At 43.8% G+C, this 21,203-nt stretch overlaps 1 protein-coding gene and 1 non-coding gene across 2 annotated transcripts in view; one reads left to right on the forward strand and one right to left on the reverse strand.

Moving 5' to 3' along the window:
- Positions 1 to 21,203, forward strand: part of LOC126347959 (bifunctional glutamate/proline--tRNA ligase) — a 205,291-nt gene that overhangs the window by 171,333 nt on the left and 12,755 nt on the right. The window contains exons 24-25 of the mRNA XM_050002314.1: positions 6,533 to 6,693; positions 20,623 to 20,766. Coding sequence (XP_049858271.1) covers positions 6,533 to 6,693; positions 20,623 to 20,766 — 305 coding nt within the window. The remainder of the gene's footprint in view (positions 1 to 6,532; positions 6,694 to 20,622; positions 20,767 to 21,203) is intronic.
- On the reverse strand, positions 14,940 to 15,014 carry Trnas-uga (transfer RNA serine (anticodon UGA)). Its single transcript has one exon. It is a non-coding gene; the product is annotated as a tRNA-Ser (tRNA).

Consider the following 21,203-nt stretch of genomic DNA (forward strand, 5'->3'; position numbering starts at 1 on the left):
CCAAGTGCAAATGACTCCGACAATCACCATTTCTAATGTCAACCCCCTCCAGGTAGGCCACTTCCTTACGTTGCCTTAATCCAGCAAATCCTGCACCCAATTCTCCTCCTTGGGGACGTCAGTGCCCACCATCCGCTGTGGAGGATTGTCACTTCAATGGGTAAGGGTATCCTAATTGACCAATTTATCACAGACCTCAGTTTGCGTCTCCTGAATGATGGTTCTTCCGTGCTGCTCATGGCACCTTCTCTGTTATCGATCTCACAATCTCCTTCCCTACGCTGGCTTCCCTACAATGGTCATCCCATGATAACCTTTGTGACAGTGACCACTTCCGGGTGATTCTATCATTCCCCTGCTGCCGCCAGTAGGACAGGTCCCACGTTGGGCACTCCATCAGGCCAATTGGCCTTTATATACTTATGCTGTGAACTTTGACACCTCCGTCTCAAATTCCATTGATGTAGTCATGCAAGGCATCTCTGCCACTATTTGTCATGCTGCTGGCACTGCTGTCCCCCAGTCTGCAGGTTCCCCTCGCCATCGACTGGTGCCGTGGTGGACATAGGATGTCGCAGTCACTGTCCAGGACTGCCGACGGGTGCTGCAATGATTTAAGGGACAGCCTTTACAGATCAATCTCCTCACTTTTAAGCGTCTGCATGCTAAGACTCGTTACCTTATTAAGTGGAGCAAAGAGGAATTCCGAGAGAGTTAAACAGACCCCCTCTGTTTCATCCCGCACCACATTGAGCCCTAAAATGCATCCTTCACTGAATGGGAATTGGTTGCAGGCTCTTAGCTCTTCACGAGACACAGCCCCAGTCCTGGATTCCATCCAAAATCAGATGATCCAACACTTGGACGTTCCCCAGAGGCAACAGCTCCTTAGGGTCTTCAACTATATATGGCTCAGGGGTTGTTTTCTGTCACAATGGCGAGACAGTATAGTTATCCCCAACTTTCAGCCCGATAAAAACCCATTGTCTCTAGACAGCTATTGCCAAAGTAGCCTGACGAATGTACTCTGTAAACTATCGAAAGGATGGTCAGCTTCCAATTATATTGGGTACCCGAATCTCGGGGCCTTTTGTCCCTGTATCAGTATGGCTTCCTGGCAGGGCAATCTCCAACTGACCATTTACTCTGATTGGAATCAGCTATCCGACAGGCTTTTACTCACCACCAGCACCAGTCGCTGTCTTCTTTAATCTACATAAGGCATATGACGGCTTGGTGCCATCACATTTTAGTTACCCTCCATGACTGGGGCTTCCGTGGTCCTGTTCCAGTTTTTATCTGCGAATTTTTATCTCACCGGCTCTTCCGGGTTTGGATTGGCACTTCACTCAGCGCCCCTAAGAAATAGGAGAATGGTATTCCGCAGGGTTCTGTGCACACTGATGGTTCCCTGGTGGATGGTCGTACTGCCTACGCTTTTGCTCACGCTGCCCATGTTGAGCAGCGCTCCTTGCCGGCTGGCTGCAGTATTTTTACTGCAGAGCTGGTGGCCATATTGCACGCTCTTGAGCATATGCGTTCCTGCTCAGGTACATCCATCGTCATCTGCAGTGACTCCCTGAGCAGCCTCCAGGCTATCGACTGCTGCTATACCTCTTCTCCTCTGGTATCCTTTATTCAGGAGTCTGTTTTTGCCATTACCCGCTCTGGTCATTCGGTGGTCTTTGTTTGGACGCCAGGTCACGTTGGCATCCTGGGGAACGAACGTGTCGACAGGCTGGCCAAAGGGGCGTTCGACGCCCCCACTTTGGAGATCGGCCTCCCGGCTCGTGATCTGCAGCTGGCGTTGCGCCGTAAGGTGCTTGGAATGTGGAATGACGAGTAGCAAAGCCTGACTTCGCCAAATAAACTGCGGGCTGTTAAGGAGACAACCGATGTGTGGCAGTCCTCCCTGCGGGCTTCTCGCAGGGACTCTGTCATCCTGTGTCGGCTACGCATCGGCCATACCTACCTGACGCACGGACATCTTTTGCGTCAGGAGGATCCCCCCCTGTGTCAGTGCGGGTCCCAGCCCAGTTGACGGTCGCCCACATTTTGTTGGAGTGTCCCCGACAGCGCACCCTCCGGCAGTCTTTTAATCTCCCGGGCACGTTGCCTTTGGTTTTAAGCGACGATGCCTCCATGGCTGACGACGTTTTAAATTTTATCCGTGGTAGTCCTTTTTATGGTTCCATTTGGGGGGGGGGGGGGGGGCGGAGTCCTGCCCCTTTCCCTTTCTGTGTCTCTTGACCTCGAGTCTCTCATTGGTTGCAGATTTTAGTGGGTATTCGGATGGTTGACTCTTTCCCTTTTTTTTGTTCTCATGGTCAGTCAACCAGTCCCCGGCCCTCTTCTTTTCTTCCATTTCTTTCTGTCCGGTGTTCGTCTGTACTCTTCTTGTCTCTAGCATTCGCTGCCACATTGGTGTTTTTTCAGTGACTGGGGAGAGGGGCGTCTCCTCCCCCCTTGGGGTTTTACCTGCTCCGTAAATTTTCGATCGCCTGTTTGTGGAATGGGGGACTGATGACATTAGCTGTTTAGTCCCCCTTAAACATCCCAACCACCACCACCTAAGTGTCACACTCTTCCTCATTACCATGAATGGGCTTGTGACCTCTGTCGGACCTCTGGTTACCCCGGCATTGTATGTCGACAATTTTTGCATCTGACGCAGCTCTCATTCCGTAGCATCAGCTGAACACCAGCTCCTAGGGGCCATCTGACGGGCCTCTGCATGGGCCACCGCCTATGGCTTCCAGTTTTCTCCCTCCAAAATGTGGGTTATGCATTTTTGTCGTTGACCCACATTACACCCCGATCCAGAGCTTTATTTTGGCTACTCTACATTTGCCACCTAAGTACTACATGTATGCAGAATCTTAAAGCTCTCTGTCTCCTGGCCCACATATCTTGGGAAGTAGACTGTTTCACTTTACTCGATCTTTACCGTGCTATGGTTGTCCAGACTAGATTACGGTAGTCAGGTTTATGGCTTAGCAGCTTCTTCCACTTTGAAACTCCTTGACCCTGTCTATCATTGTGGGGCGCATCTGGCTATTAGTGCCTTCCTCATCCCCTCAAACCCAGAACCTCTCACAGAAGAACCCCAAAAGTGCCCCACTTGTGACAGAATACTTCCCGGGACTGGATCAGACCTTGAATGTGGCTCTCCAGCAGGGATATGACTTCCTAAAATCCTGCCCCGAAATGAGATCCATCCTTCATGAAATCCTCCCCACTCCACCAAGAGTGTCTTTCCGCCGTCCACCTAACCTTCGTAACCTCTTGGTTCATCCCTATGAAATCCCCAAACCACCTTCCCTACCCTCTGGCTCCTACCCTTGCAACCGCCCCCGGTGTAAAACCTGCCCTATGCACCCTCCCACCATCACCTACTCCAGTCCTGTAACCCGGAAGGTTTACACGATCAAAGGGAGAGCCACGTGTGAAAGCACCCACGTGATTTACCAACTGACCTGCCTGCACTGTGACGCTTTCTATGTGGGAATGACCAGCAACAAACTGTCCATTCGCATGAATGGACACAGGCAGACAGTGTTTGTTGGGAATGAGGATCACCCTGTGGCTAAACATGCCTTGATGCATGGCCAGCTCATCTTGGCACAGTGTTACACCGTCCGAGTTATCTGGATACTTCCCACCAACACCAACCTATCCAAACTCCGGAGATGGGAACTCGCCCTTCAGTATATCCTCTCTTCTCGATATCCGCCAGGCCTCAACCTCCGCTAATTTCAAGTTGCCGCCGCTCATACCTCACCTGTCTTTCAACAACTTCTTTGCCTCTGTACTTCCGCCTCGACTGACATCTCTGCCCCTTACTCTTTGCCTTTAAATATGTCTGCTTGTGTCTGTGTATGTGCGGATGGATGTGTGTGTGTGTGTGTGTGTGTGTGTGTGTGTGCGTGCGAGTGTACACCTGTCCTTTTTTTCCCCTAAGGGAAGTCTTTCCGCTCCCGGGATTGGAATGACTCCTTACCCTCTCCCTTAAAACCCACATCCTTTCGTCTTTCCCTCTCCTTCCTGAAGAAGCAACCATCGGTTGCGAAAGCTAGTAATTCTGTGTGTGTGTTTATGTGTTTTGTTCATGTGCCTGTCTGCCGGCGCTTTCCCGCTTGGTAAGTCTTGGAATCTTTGTTTTTAATATATTTCATACTAGTCCTGTTGATAGTCTCCTCACAGAGGCGGGTGGTTCCCCCTCTACACATCCAACAACGCCAACTCCTTGTTTCTTATGCAATCGCCATTTGCCAATTCCCTGACCATCTTGTGTACCTTGTGCTCTTCGCCAATGAGGGATGTCTAACTGTTCTACATGTGTGTGTGGTTCATCAATCAGGCATATTGTGTCGTCAACAAAACAGTACCAGTATATTACTTTGTATTTTTTTGGTGATATTATGTATATTAAGACCCTGTTCTCTAGGTTATTCATGAATATGTTGGCTAGAAGACTACTAATGGTGATCCCATTGAGAGCCCTTCATGGTTGGGAATAAAATTCTTTGTTGAACATAAAGTAATTTTGTGCTTAAGTGTAGCTGCTATTTCATTAATGTGTGAGACTGGTGTGTTTGCTTGCACTCGCCCTTCAGTATATCCTCTCTTCTCGATATCCGCCAGGCCTCAACCTCCGCTAATTTCAAGTTGCCGCCGCTCATACCTCACCTGTCTTTCAACAACTTCTTTGCCTCTGTACTTCCGCCTCGACTGACATCTCTGCCCTTACTCTTTGTCTTTAAATATGTCTGCTTGTGTCTGTGTATGTGCGGATGGATATGTGTGTGTGTGTGTGTGTGTGTGCGAGTGTACACCTGTCATTTTTTCCCCCTAAGGGAAGTCTTTCCGCTCCCGGGATTGGAATGACTCCTTACCCTCTCCCTTAAAACCCACATCCTTTCATCTTTCCTTTTCCTTCTCTGTTTCCTGACGAAGCAGCCGCCAGTTGCGAAAGCTCGTAATTCTGTGTGTGTGTGTGTGTGTGTGTGTGTGTGTGTGTGTGTGTGTGTGTGTGTGTTTGTGTGTTTTGTTCATTGTGCCTGTCTGCCGGTGCTTTCCCGCTTGGTAAGTCTTGGAATCTTTTTTTTAATATATTTTCCCACGTGGAAGTTTCTATTTTATATGTGTGTGTGTGTGTGTGTGTGTGTGTGTGTGTGTGTGTGTGTGTGTGTGTTGGGCTAGGTGGTATGGTGGAGCATTTCTGAGTTCAATGACAGATCTTAAAGGAATATGTTCTTTGTACACCTGTGGTAGGGACTTTAGGGTGAGTGCTTTTGGATTGTACTTAGCATAAATATGTAGGAACTTTAAAATAAGATACTCAGAACACATCAGAGCCCTAAAAAGTAACAGCACCCATAGCACATTTGCTGGCCACCTAATAGACCATAATCATCACCCACCCACAGTAGCAAAATATTTAAAAGTACTGAAATCCAGCCTCAGCCTACAACACAAACTGACACTAGCAGAGAGCTTCCACATATAGAAGGCTAGAAGGCAATAGCAGAAGGCAAATGGTTTTTAAATGAAAACACTATGCTCTTCAAAGGCACATTATTTAACACATTAAAGGAACTTTACAGAAAAGCAACACAAACAGCTAAAGAAGCCTACACACACACACACACACACACACACACACACACACACACACACTCACACTCACACACCAAAAGAGAGAGAAAAAGTAACAAAATTCAAATTCAGCATCAAAGTCTCTCTGGAACAAATGAACTCAAACAGATTTCGGAAACACAACAAAATAGTGCAGACCATGTTTTGCAAAGCAAAAAGAAGTTTATAAAAAAACGAAATTACTCAAAGTACATTAGTATGTGTGTACAGTGCCCTCAGAATGCAAAAAAGACAGGAGTCACAACAAAACTTAAGTAATAAATATATACACAAAACTTTGTGACACACCAAAATCAAGTTTTTTAAAAGTCAAGGAATGTGCTAACTCGCTGATAAAATTGACATTTACATTGTTTGGTTCGCAGATGAAAATCTTATCAGTGCAGGCCACCATACAGCTGGTCCTGCAAAACCATATAATATAAAATCACGGTACCAAGCAAAACGAACAAAAACTTTCTTTAAGCCTCGCTTTGTTAGATCAGTTACAAGCTAAAATATGTTCACTTTTTAAAGTTTTCAATAAACAAAACCCACTGTGATGGCACAGAGGTGCTGAAACAAGTTTAGATGGAAAGAGAAAACAATGTGTTTGCAAAAAGGTAAAACCTATATCCCATAATGTAACTTGCAGACACAAAAAGAAAGACAAGAGCTGCAGGTCCAAAAGATGAATACCATATGTATAATTTGAAAGCTTTCCAGATTTGTCATCTACTTAAAACTAAAATTAAATGTGTGTTTAGGATAAGTCAACAACCTTCAACTATTTTTTACAGCTATTCTTATTCCGTAACAGGATTTGGATGCAGCTATATTATAGTTATTCTTCTGTAACAGGATTTTGTTGCAATGTAAATTTTTATTGTTTCAGGGAGTTCCTATAAGAGTAGAAATTGGTCCAAAGGACTTAAAGCAGAAGCAGATCATTGCTGTTCGCCGTGATAATGGAGAGAAAATTCCTATACCTCGTGACTCGGCAGTCAGTGAACTGCAACAGTTATTGGAAACTATTCATCATAGCCTGTTTAACAAGTAAGCCAAAAATGTTATTTACTGTTGGAAGGTCGCAAGAAGTCGTATTTAGTACTGTCAAACATATGATAAGAAAGATGCTGTTTTATAGTTTTTAAGGAAAAAATGGGAAAAAAGGAAAGGAATTCAAAGAAAATGCTCTCAAAACCAAGTGTTCTGTAGCTGAAGCACAGAAAACAGAGGTTTATTATTGACTTTGTTACAATTTAGAATTCTTCAAAAAGTATTTTATTGATGTTATAAAAATCCATAATCTATGCTAGAGGCCCAACCCAAATTGAGTGCCTATTTTTGTCAGATAGCTGTATGCTGTAGACAGAGGTTCTTTCTTTTCCACAGTAGCTAGTAAGTCAATTGAGGTATCTTAAGAAGTGGAGACTGAAACATAATGTAAAATTCTATGTCTGACCAATTATTTAAGGTTCCAGATAAAAAAAAATGAAAACAAATTGTGGTCAAATGTTTTGTGACATTGTCTGAAAGTAAGAAAATACACTGAGAGGAAAAAAAACCACAACAGCTAAAACTAATTCATGTAGAAAGAAAATTTTGGGAATGCATCTGAGTGACATATTTAAGTGATGAACATTGAAGATCAGAGGTTAATATAAGTGCGAGATAAGGCATTCAAATGTCAAATGATGGTACATTAGTAATTGATATATCAGTCAGAATGCTGAATCCAAGCATGCAAACATGTGCAGGTGCCAGATGTCAGTTTGTGGAGTGGAGTTCCATGCCTGTTGCATTTGGTTGGCCAATACAGGGATGACAATGGAGTTGTCGTCCAATGATGTCACATATGTGCTCAATTGGAGACAGATCTGGTGATTGAGCAGGCCAAGGCATCATGTCAACACACTGTAGAGCATCTTGGTTTGTAACAGTGGAATGTGCATCTTGGTTTGCAACAGTGGAATGTGGGTTAGCGTTACCCTGTTGGAAAACAGCCCCTGGACTGCTGTATATGAATGGCAGCAAAACAGTCACATCACCAGACTCACGTACAAATTTACAGTCCGGGTGCTTGGCATAACCATGAGAGTGCTCCTTCTGTCATATGAATTTGCACCCTCAGATCATAACTTCAGGTGTGAGTCCTGCGTGTTTATCATGCAGGCAGATTGGTTGGAGGCTCTCCAGTAGCCTCCTCCTAACCAGAACACAGCCATATTGGCACCAACGCAGAACTAGCTTTCATCACAAAACACAACAGACCTCCACCGGGCCCTCCAATGAGTTCTCACTTCACATTACAGAAGGCGCAAATGGCAGTGCTTTTGGGTTAGTGGAATGGACGCCACAGGGTATCTGGTTTAGAGTTGTCCTTGAAGTGACCAGTTTGTAACAGTTCATTATGTCACTGTGGTGTCAAGTGCTGCAGACCCATATGGCAAACAGATGGTCTTCCCTCGGTAGTGCCATGTGGCCATCCAGAGCCTGGTCTTCTTGCAACCGTACATACTTGTGGATATCGCCGCAAGCAATCGTATACCGTTGCCACATTCCTGCCAAGTCTTTCTGTAATATTGTGAAGGAACCTCCAGTTTCTCCTAGCCCTGTTATACGACCTCATTCAAACTCAGTGAGGTATTGATAATAACAACTTTGTCACCTTTAAGAGGCATTCTTGGCTAACATCAACTCACCATGTCCAATCTCAAAAGATAAATAATGCTCGTGACTGTTAAAGTGTGTGTTTAAAAGCAAATGTGATCTTCATCCTTAAAAGTGTGACTCTTGTGCGACTGTCGCAAAGTTGGAACAGATATCATCTTTCAGATGTTGAAACACACCTGCCAACTTTTGCTTATGTCGCACAACCTCTTGGTATTGCGATTTGTGTTTTCCCGTCATTGTAGTTAGAGAAACATTTGGTGCACCATCGAATGATGCTCAAAATCATGCGTAGCAAATGAGGTGCTGATTGAGAGTGCAATTCCTTTTTCCTGATTCTTTACTAAAAAAATTTTGGAACCTTTTTTATGCCTCCAGGCATAAATGATTGAAATATTTCAAGTCCACACAACTGTTGACTGCATGGTCTACATAATCCACCAAACAAATACCCTCTAGTATTCCTAAAAATTCTTAACATTAAACTTTAAATTCTCAATCGGCATCTCATTTGCTGTACATGGTTTTGGGCATCATCAAAGAAGTGCCAGGTGTTTTTTTACGGGAGGCTCCACTCTTGTTTCTCATATGCAAGGGTGACCCCAAAGGTAAGGTCTCCATTTTTTTAAAATAATACAATAAATTGTACATAGCTTTGAAGTCTCGACATTTTTCTATTTTTCCACATAATCACCATTTAAGTTTATGAATTTTTGTAAATGCTGTAGCAGTTTTTGTCTGCTCATGTGATACCAGAGCCTGCCACCACACTATTGAAAAAGCATCGAACGCATCTTTCACCTATTTGTCGTCTCTGAAGTGCCTTCTAGCAAAGTGTTCTTTCAACTTAGAAAACCAGAGGTAGTCACTATGTACTAGGTCTGGATTATAGGGTGATGTGGGGGCAAGCATTGTCAGGAAAAGGCTTATATCCTTGCTCAGCATTCCTCTTCTTCAGTTCTGAATCGCCTGTCTTGAGTTTTTTTTTTTTTAATATCTGACAATGTTGTTGTTGTGGTCTTCAGTCCTGAGACTGATTTGATGCAGCTCTCTTTCTACTCTATCCTGTTCAAGCTTCTTCATCTCCTACTACCTACTGCAGCCTACATCCTTCTGAATCTGCTTAGTGTATTCATCTCTTGTTCTCCCTCTATGATTTTTACCCTCCACACTACCCTCCAATACTAAATTGGTGATCCCTTGATGCCTCAGAACATGTCCTACCAACCGGGTCCCTTCTTCTTGTCAAGTTGTGCCACAAACTCCTGTCAGCAACAAATACCTGTCAGCATTTATTGTTGTCCCTAGAACCATGAATGACATCCCCTTTCAAACCAAAAACTCAGTTGCCATAGTGTTACCAGCAGACTGTGGTGTTTTGAATTTTTGTGGCTTGTATAAATTGGAATGCTGCCACTCACATGACTGCTGTTTGGTCTCAGATGTGAAATGGAAAGGCCATGTTTCATCACTCGTCAACTATTGACTCTAAAAGATTGTCCTTTTCACCTGCATAGCATTGAAGAAATAGACAGGAAGTTTCAACACATTGCCATTTATGGTCTTCTGTCAGCATACTTGAAACCCATCTTGTGCACACCTTCTGAAATTTCAACACTTCCGTCAAAGTCCAGTGAACAGTGCTTTGAGAAACCTCAGGAACAACATTGCAGAGCTCATCGAGTGCGATCCACTGATTTTGAAGCACAGTTTGTTCAACCTTCGCTATTGTCTTTTTGGGAATTAGCAGTTTCCCATTTTTTCCCCCTTCATGAATTTCAGTGTGACCACCTGCGAACTCTCTACATCCCTTGCGACATTTCATACATACATACATACATACATACATACATACATACATGACACTCCATCCGCTTACATCAACTGTTAGTGAATGTTGAATAGTGTAATGCCTTTTGCACTAAAAAAACCAAGTATCTGCACCAGCCTCACACTTGGCAGTAATGGCTAACAGGAGCTCCATTACAACTGGCTGCCAAGCCATGACTGAAAGCTCCAGCCTATGTGATGTGGTTTCTACAGTGTGTGGAGGAACCAAGGAGAAAACAGTGTAGCCAGCAGCCATGCAAACAGTTTCCCTGCAACCCCCCTCCCGGCACTTCACTTCATATTTCTTACTTTTGGAATTATCCTCAAATTTTAATCACCACTCATTTGATACGTAACTAAGGAAATTACTTCATTTTCCAGATGTCACGAGAGTAGCAATCAAACCAAACATATATACTGTAATAGAAGATAAAAATAATGTTTTACAAGTATTATTGAGCACTTTTTTGTGAATGATCACACGTGTCTACAAGAAGTGTTGTAGAACTGATCCAGAAACCCATAGTCCAATATCCTTGACATTGATTTGTTGTAGAATCTTAGGACATATTCTGAGCACAAACATAATGAGACACCTTGAACTGAATGACCTCGTACATGCCAACCGCACTTTTCTTACATGACATGCTGAAAGCTTCGGATCAAGGCAGTCAGATAGATAACAGTATTTCTTGGTTTCCAAAATGCATTTGACTCAGTATCACATGTATGCTTATTGTCAAAACTATGACTGTAAAGGGTATCAAATGAAATTAGCAACTGGGTTTAAGGACTTATGGTAGGGAGATGTTACCTTGGATGGAGAGTCATTGGCAGATGTAGAAATAACTTCGGGTGTGTCCCAGAGAAGAGTATTGGGACCCTTGCTGCTCATATTGTGTATTAATGACCTTGCAGACAGTATTAATAGTAAACTCAGGCTTTTTGCAGCTGATGCAGTTATCTGTAATGAAGTACTCTCTCAAAGAAGCTGCATAAATATTCAGTCAGATCTCAATAAGATATCAGAGTTGTGAAGAGATTGGCGACTTGCTTTAAATGTTCAGAAATCTAAAATTTTGCACTTGACAAAATGAAAATAAACACACTATAAAATCAATGAGTCATTGTTGGAATTGGCCAATTTGCACAAATACCTAGGTGTAACACTTTGCAGGAATATGAAATGGAATGAACACACAGGTTCAGTCGTGGGTAAAGCAGGTGGTAGACTTAAGTTTCTTGGTAGAATACAGGGGAAGTGCAATCAGTATACAATGGAGTTTGCTTACAAGTCACTCAGGTGTTTGGTTCTAGAATATTGCTCAAGTGTATGGGACCCGTGCCAGATAGGACTAACAGGGGATGTTGAATGTATACAGAGCGGGGCAGCACGAATGGTCGCAGTTTTATTTAATCCATGGGAGAATGTCACGGAGCTACTGAAGGAACTAGACTGGAAGACTTGTAGATAGATGTAAACTATCCTGAGGAAGTCTATTAACAACGTTTCAAAACCAGCTCTAAATGATTACTCTACAACCCCCTACATATCGCTCACATAGGAATTATGAGGATAAGATTAGAATACATATTGCATACACAGAGGCATTCAAACCGTCATTCTTCCCATGCCCCATAAGTGAATGGAAAGAACCCTTAAAACTGTTACAGTGAGATGTAGCTTCTGCAGTGCACTTTATGGTGGTTTGCAGAGTATAGATGTTGATGTAGAAATGGCCTTACTCTCAGTGATAAATGTGACACGTGGTGAGGAAATAATAACTTGAAAATATTTAGAGGTCCACATTCATGACCATTGAAACTGCGAGAGTGGGTGGGTGAATGGGGGGGGGGGGGGGGGGGGGGAGATTGGATACTCAAAAATAGTCACAGTTCAACTTTAATAGTGCCGTGGATGGACACTGTTTAAGTCAAGATCATCAGTTCAGTATACTGTGCAGTACATCAAGCATGTACTACCAGTTCCTTGGCAGTGATGAAATCAAAAATGCTTCCTCAGCAATTACAATCTTTATTGATGGGGGACTCTCGTATGATGGCTGTTGGCAGGGACTTGAGAGTTTGGTCAGGCAGAGACCTTGCAAACCTCTGCGGCAGGGAGAGTTGTGGCAATAGCAGCATCTGCTCCACTTTGGCCTTGCACAGTAGCCATTCCCTAGTAGCACCGCATCAGATACTGACACAGCACAGTCACCCAGATACTGGATGAGCGGCCATGACACTAGGCAGCAGGGTAGCGACAAGGCGTGGGGTTCCAGACAACGGGCATGGTGTGCCAAACCCAGGACCTCGGTGAAGGATGCAGTGTCAGCCAAGGGCAGATACGAGTCTGCAGTGGGAGCGAGCCTCACCAGTGCATAGGCTCAAAACCAGTGACCCCCTGTAGATCCCCAGCGGCTGTTTGGTGTCACCCAGGAGGTGATTCCAGATGGATGGCACTAGTTCAAGTCCCGACAGCATTAGGTTTTGGAGCCAATAGACCAGGTGACTGGATGCAGTCTAGATTGGATGACACACATTAGGCCTTTGGCTGATGTAGAGTACATCTCAGTACTGGTAACAGTTGCAGACAGTCTACTGCTAGGTCTGGACTGTGAATATTTATAGTAGATTTGCCGAGCTTTTTTATGATCAGTGCCTGCTTCTGGTCATATAGGAACCCAGATGGCACAGTATCAGGCCAAGGCATGATATAGCTCACTACATTGGCAGAATGAGATCTTGAAATATTCCAGCCCTGTCAGCAAAATTTCACAGGCCACTTGCTGGTCTCCCTAGCAATTGGGTGCGAAGACCGCTAGGAAGGTTGTTGAGGCAACACTTTGTGCTCTAGAAGAAGATTTGGTGCATCATACCTTAGGCTACTGCTGAATCTGTAAAATTGGTGACCCTTGAGCAAACAGGTCAATTTTAACACGAATAGGCGCATGACATACTTTGTACACATTTAAAGAATAGTTACTTTGTAGGCATGTAAAGAATAGCTGTTTTTATCTACCAGGGTAAACATGTATTGGCAAAATTACAGTGTAATCTTACTTTAATTAAAAAGTGATAAAGTAAACTTGCATTATAAGAGCTATACCACTTTTTAATTAAACAGCTATAATTTAAACTTTTCATCGAATCTCTTTGTTGCCATGTGCAAATATTACCCCTTAGTAGTGATACAGTTAGCGCATTAAACAGCACAGTTGTGTCCACAGTTGTGTCAGATCTCAGCCAGATACATATTTGATTACTAATTATGTTTTAGACAACTGCTTCATTGTGGGATTGTGCTGCTAAATCGAAATTTGGGAAATTTTGTTGCACAGGTTGTGTATTTTTTCTCACCTAACTCACTGTTTATTTTATATTGTTGCTGATCACTTGTTTGTATGACAGCCCAATTTATCATTGTGTTAGCTGAAGCAACAATGAAGGAATAGATATGGGCTTGCAATTGTAAAACAACAATGGAATGGTACAAGACAATGTTATTTGTGGTTGGTGCACTTTATACATAGGTGTGGCCGCTCAAGTGTTAAACATCACATAGTACACTGTACATTTTTTTAATACTTTCACACTGATTGTTTTTCCTCTTAGTTCAGTCCAATTCACATTGCTGGAGACTGGTATGGTATTTAGTGGACTGGGAGTTCATGACAGTTGACAATTCCCACCATAGGTAACAAAAGCTGTAAAAGTGAAAAAAAAGAATCGCATGGTACCAGAAGACAAGGTTCCCACCATCGTGATGTGGTGCGATTCTATTGAATATGTTGAAACATTTGTTCTGCACTAAAGTGATGCTTCTGTGCAGCCATAAGCTCATCCAGAGAGCTGAGTAAACCAGGATCCAAGGTATTGTTCAGCAAGGTGAGATTCCCAACAGGTAGTTCTTTGGCCCCATGTTATATTTCCTGACAGCCAAAAAGTTGGTCCTGATATGTCACATTCTGTACTGTTTAGTTACAGCCCGTTTCCCCACAGCTGTAAATGTTCTGTCTTTTAGACTGTCCTTGCTCATAATAATATGGTTGTTAGCCATCATCACTCATCTGCTGATAACTTAATGACCATCTACTGCTTTCTTTTCACTGTTAGCCAAAAATAAACATGTACTGACATCACTGCACAACAAAACATTTCAGTGGCTGCAATCTCTTCAGTGCTACACTACATGCCAACTGTGCATTATTTCCTTCCCCATGCTTTACCTGAATCTACAATATGAAAATACCATTAACTACATTCCTCTTACACTACACAACAAAACAAACAAACAAACATCTCCTTTCATCTCTACTCCATTGCGTAACAAAACAAACCCCAGAACTCTGCACTAACAGCACAAACAAGATATATTCCAAACGAAACTACAGGAAAACTCCATCATCCATGTTTCATATGCTTGATATATCCCCATGCCCTATGAACAGAAATAGTCTCACAAAAAAATCAGATTAAAAAAAAAAAAAACACAGAGACCCTGCAACACTTTTGCTCTTTCCATGTACAGCATACTATGTTCTAATCCAGTGCGAAGTTAAAAAAACCACCTTTGGTTTTAATGTGTTATGTCATCTGAGGTATCCGAGGTTTTAGTAGATAGAGCACAGGCAGCAGATAGCTTTTTACTCTTTACTCATCATGGCAATGTGGTGAAGGAAATTTAATCCAGCTGTGGGTTGCCAATTGTCTTAGGAGCTCTTTAACACCCTGAATGAGATTTTCACCCTGCAGCGGAGTGTGCGCTGATACGAAACTTCCTGGCAGATTAAAACTGTATGCCCGACCGAGACTCGAACTCGGGACCTTTGCCTTTCAAGGGCAAGTGCTCCACCAACTGAGCTACCGAAGCACGACTCACGTCCGGCACTCACAGCTTTAGTTCTGCCACTAGAGCACTTGCCCGCGAAAGGCAAAGGTCCCAAGTTCAAGCCTCTGTCGGGCACACAGTTTTAATCTGCCAGGAAGTTTCATATCAGCGCACACTCCGCTGCAGAGTGAAAATCTCATTCTGGAAACATCCCCCAGGCTGTGGCTAAGCCATGTCTCCGCTATATCCTTTCTTTCAGAAGTGCTAGTTCTGCAAGATTCGCAGGAGAGCTTCTGTAAAGTTTGGAGGGTAGGAGACAAGATACTGGCAGAAGTAAAGCTGTGATTACCAGGCGTGAGTCGTGCTTCGGTAGCTCAGATGGTAGAGCACTTGCCCGTGAAAGGCAAAGGTCCCGACTTCGAGTCTCAGTCGGGCACACAGTTTTAATCTACCAGGACGTTTTCTTTAACATCCTCTTAAACAAGATGGTTGTTGTAATATTTGATTCTAGCTTTCTATTGTCATTCTGGGTGACATATTGTCCAAATACACTCCTCGAAATGGAAAAAAGAACACATTGACACCGGTGTGTCAGACCCACCATACTTGCTCCGGACACTGCGAGAGGGCTGTACAAGCAATGATCACACGCACGGCACAGCGGACACACCAGGAACCGCGGTGTTGGCCGTCGAACGGCGCTAGCTGCACAGCATTTGTGCACCGCCGCCGTCAGTGTCAGCCAGTTTGCCGTGGCATACGGAGCTCCATCGCCGTCTTTAACACTGGTAGCATGCCGCGACAGCGTGGACGTGAACCGTATGTGCAGTTGACGGACTTTGAGCGAGGGCGTATAGTGGGCATGCGGGAGGCCGGGTGGACGTACCGCCGAATTGCTCAACACGTGGGGCGTGAGGTCTCCACAGTACATCGATGTTGTTGCCAGTGGTCGGCGGAAGGTGCACGTGCCCGTCGACCTGGGACCGGACCGCAGCGACGCACGGATGCACGTCAAGACCGTAGGATCCTACGCAGTGCCGTAGGGGACCGCACCGCCACTTCCCAGCAAATTAGGGACACTGTTGCTCCTGGGGTATCGGCGAGGACCATTCGCAACCGTCTCCATGAAGCTGGGCTACGGTCCCGCACACCGTTAGGCCGTCTTCCGCTCATGCCCCAACATCGTGCAGCCCGCCTCCAGTGGTGTCGCGACAGGCGTGAATGGAGGGACGAATGGAGACGTGTCGTCTTCAGCGATGAGAGTCGCTTCTGCCTTGGTGCCAATGATGGTCGTATGCATGTTTGGCGCCGTGCAGGTGAGCGCCACAATTAGGACTGCATACGACCGAGGCACACAGGGTCAACACCCGACATCATGGTGTGGGGAGCGATCTCCTACACTGGCCGTACACCTCTGGTGATCGTCGAGGGGACACTGAATAGTGCACGGTACATCCAAACCGTCATCGAACCCATCGTTCTACCATTCCTAGACCGGCAATGGAACTTGCTGTTCCAACAGGACAAGGCACTTCCGCATGTATCCCGTGCCACCCAACGTGCTCTAGAAGGTGTAAGTCAACTACCCTGGCCAGCAAGATCTCCGGATCTGTCCCCCATTGAGCATGTTTGGGACTGGATGAAGCGTTGTCTCACGCGGTCTGCACGTCCAGCACGAACGCTGGTCCAACTGAGGCGCCAGGTGGAAATGGCATGGCAAGCCGTTCCACAGGACTACATCCAGCATCTCTACGATCGTCTCCATGGGAGAATAGCAGCCTGCATTGCTGCGAAAGGTGGATATACACTGTACTAGTGCCGACATTGTGCATGCTCTGTTGCCTGTGTCTATGTGCCTGTAGTTCTGTCAGTGTGATCATGTGATGTATCTGACCGCAGGAATGGGTCAATAAAGTTTCCCCTTCCTGGGACAATGAATTCATGGTGTTCTTATTTCAATTTCCAGGAGTGTAGTTTGAACAATGTGAAATATCGCATAGTAGTTGTTCTAGGAATTGTTGTAAAATTTGTTTCATTACTAGTGTTCCAAGTTCACTGTCATTATTAATTATCGTGTTACCCACCTAGTGATTACGTTTAGGCTCCTATGTGCCAGTTAACTGTAAGGACCACAGATTACTTTATCTAGAAAATGGCCTATTTTAAGTCATTATTTTGTTGCTTTGTTTTGCACTCTAAAAAAGAGGGAAAATGGTTAATGGTGAACTAGCTTTTGGGTTCTAGTTTGGGTCAGAATCCTGCAGGCCAGCTAATACAAACAAGGGCTTCTGGAGGTCGTTGCTCATTGCATAAGATGACCTGTGAAAAGGAATAAAAGACTTTGTCCAGTCCCATCAGGAACTGTGAGATAACGTCTGCATCCTCATTGCACACTATGGATCAAAATTACATTTTATATTGCTATTTAATTAGGATAAGAGCCCAGCACTGTAGTCATTGGGCAGTGTGTTGTGGAATGTGGCAACGAGGGCCAAGACTTATGAGAAATGATTTGTGATCTGTTTGTTAGTATGAAGGGCCAAATAGATATCATAGAATTTTTGGATACCAAAATGAAAGAGGTTTTCCTTCAGTGCCTGTGAGCAGTGGTTTGAGCTGATGACCAAGTTTGTTGTGGACTGATCCATCTGATGCACAGTCAAATAGCTCTGTGCAAGATGCATAATGTGTGAGGCAAGTGATTTGATAAAGAAATGTTCAACTGTAGAAAAAGAATTCTTGCATTACAAATTCCATTCAGGTGGCATCAGCTTGGGAGTCAGTATGATGTTGTGGAGATTGTAGTTCCATTGAGGTAAAATGTCTTTAATAATTTAATTTCCGTAGTACCACCTCTAGCTCTTAAAGATTCTGGCATATAGTTAGATTGTGAATGGCTTGAAGGTACACCTCTGCTGGTCCCACACTGTGATGTATCAAAGGCATTCTACTTCCAGTTGAAACAATTCACATTTGTAACTTCAGACTTGTTTCGTGTATCAGCATTGAACATTCACTTGTAGTTGCAGAAGTGGCGTTCTAGGTCTTTCCTGGTGACAATTATATCGTCCAAATAGTTTGAACAATGTGGTATATCACACAGTAGTTCTAGGAAGTGCTGTAAAATAGACCGTATGCTTTAGGAGACAACAGATGGCAGCCTATGGTAGTAGTATAGCCCAAAGAGGGTGTTTATGGCCAGAATTGTTTGGAATTTTGCGTCAAGGAGAAGCTGAAATTGTGTTCCAGTAGGATGAATTCTTCAGATAACTATGTCCCTCAGGAGGAAAACAATTATTCCTGTTGGAACAACTTGTAGGTGTCTACCACATTTTGGGCATTGGCTGTCACCAAATGTCTCGTAAGAAGAGGAGAGATTCAAATGGTTAGTGCTGTATCCTGATGGAGGCGGCCCTGAGGCTCAATGCAAAATTATGTGAGGCAGTCAAGATTGTGTCAGCGGTGTCATTGATAGCGTAAGATATGGGCTGAGTGCATGCAAACCATGAATTGCTGTGCCATAAAGTGTGGCATGTGCAGCCTAAATTTTGTTGAAACAGAGATAAGAAATCAGTGGAGATGTAGCTGATTTCGTGATATGGAATAATTTCCACTGCTAGTTGTACATAGTCAGCAAGGGAGATGCAGAGCCATGGAACTTGTTTGGTCAGTCTTATGAATATGAGTAGCTGACAGAGATATTAGTTGATGATACCAAGTGCTTCTTCTTCTGGGATGAAAAGCAACAAGCTCCTGTGGTTATTTGATGTGGAATACTATCAGTCATCTGTTGACCGTGAAGCATATTCACATATTGATCAGAATAGTTGTTAAAATTACAAATGCCTGGCCAGTCCGTGTCTTCATGAGGTGCAGTTTCTAATACTGCCAATAATTAAAAAAAAGTAAGGTAGAAAATAGTTGTTGTATCTTTGAAAATATGAGTTCCTTCTATGGGGAGGAAAGAGGATTTGTCGAGGAATGTTGAAACAGCAGTGGGAGAGGAGAGAAGTGGTACTGAGCTTCTGAGAATGAACGTTCCCATAGGACTGGTGTTTGTGCCAACAGCACTAGGAGTTGCACCTCTGTATGGGGCAGTGTTTCTGTTCATTGTGAATTCAATGATTTTCTCAATTCAAATCTCCATTTGATAAATTAACCAAAGTAGTTATTATTTTGTAGTATCCTACAACCACTGTGTTCACATGAGTGAAGCTTACTTTACTTGGTCTTTCTTGATAGCTCTGTGTGTCTTGTCAACTTCTAACTCAACAGATTACAGACAACCTAAGTTCAATGTATGTGCAATACAAGGGCTTTCAGTTCACAGTGTATACCAGACTGTTCACTTGTGGAGCCGTGGGTAGATGTGGGCAAGCACTTGACATGCAGGCAGTCAGCGAGCTTGCCCATATCATACAAGATGTCTCAAAGAGCTCGTACACTTGAGGTAGAACAGGGTGGAAAGGTTGTGTATGTGAGCACGCGGGCACGCGCGTGCGTGCTCACTCATGCACGCACACACATGCGCGCGAGGAGGGGGGGAAGTGTGCACCGGTCCCTACCAACCTACCAAGTATCGTGGCTCACTGAGGATAATATTTGGTGTACAAATAAAACCTCCTCTGATGAGGACTCTTATGGCTGTATTTCTTTATTTATCGTGCCATCTTTATTTTGCTGCAAAATCTGTTTTGAAAGGTGAGTAATAGACATTCTGTGTGCTGGGGCTACCAATGTTTATTTCTGCTTTCATCTCTATCAGCGGGTATGTTTCAGATAGCATACAAATTTGCATTGCTGACATAATTGTTCACGCCCTCTCCTTGTGTCAAGAGAGGTAAATGTTTAAACACACATCAATGAAATATATTTATAGACAGTTATTACCATTTTCCTGTGTCAGGCTTTTTCAGTAATTTTGAGAGTGCTGTTGCTGATATTTGTTTTCTGGGTATTAGGTCATGGTCCAAGGCATAATTCACTGCCTGATGTTCCCCCCCCCCTTTTTTTTCCCCAGTGCTGGAAACATCATCAAGGGCTTTCCTCAGAAAGCAGTTACAGTCTGAAGCAAGCTCAGCCAGCTGAACAGTTTGTATGATGCAGTGATCAGTTCATGATGTCATCAGACCACTGCCTGAGATCATGGAGTTGCCCAGATGTATGTTGCAGAGCTTGTTGTGGGTCTTAGTGCTAAATAAAACATACAGCTCCAACTCTTCTTCACTGCAAGCTCCATAACATACATTGGTGTGACTACGCAATCTTTGGCAATCGGTCACAAACTGACCATTGCGTGAATACATATAAAAATAATGGCTTGTTGAGCTTGGTTTTGACTGTAACTGCTTCCTGAGTCAAAGCCTCTGATGATATCTGCAGCACAGGAAGACGAAATATACGGCACAGAATTATGCCTTGGGTCACTGCCTAAAGCAACAACAGCACAAATAACTGCCTTGAAAGCCTGTTTGTGAGCACTGTTAGAAAAACCATGTGAATGGAGAAATAGTTCCATGTATTGTAATGAATGTGTTCACTGCATTCATTCATCTTCTGTGTGTGTGTGTGTGTGTGTGTGTGTGTGTGTGTGTGTGTGTGTACACTTTGATTTAGTTCAAACAACAAATTTAATATCTTTTTTATTGCAGGGCAAAGAACGATTTGGACCAGCACACTAAACTTACAAAGAAATGGACTGAATTTTGTCAAATTGTTGATCAGAAAAATATTGTGCTCGCTCCATTCTGTGGACAAGTTGAATGTGAAGATAACATCAAGAAAGACAGCGCAAGGTAAATTTTTATTCTAGATTGGCTGCAAAATGTTCAAAAAGTCCCTGCAGTTCAAGATTTTACATAGTGTGAGGGAAAAGGGGTGAAGATGTCAAGAATGTGTCATGGGCAACCCACAGTAAAGTAGAAAATTAAAAAGACCATATTACCACTGTACTGTCTGTCCCCTTAGCTGAGTGATGTTGATGCCTACCAAGCAGAGGACCCAGCTTCGATTCCCAGTACTGCTAAGGATTTTTGCTTAATGAGAGGACTGATATCAGCAGCACTCAACTTTGTGATCCCAGTTGAGGAGCTACTTGACCAAGTAGTATCTGCTTACTGTTTAGAAAGTGCAAAACACCTGGAAGAGTAGTGAGCTGAACCATATGCCCCACCACAACGCATCCACATGGCGCCACAAGGCAGGGGATGAAATGGTGTCTGGTAGATATCCC

This window comes from Schistocerca gregaria, chromosome 1 (genome assembly GCF_023897955.1).
Source record: "Schistocerca gregaria isolate iqSchGreg1 chromosome 1, iqSchGreg1.2, whole genome shotgun sequence".
NCBI classification, from domain to species: Eukaryota; Metazoa; Arthropoda; class Insecta; order Orthoptera; family Acrididae; genus Schistocerca; species Schistocerca gregaria.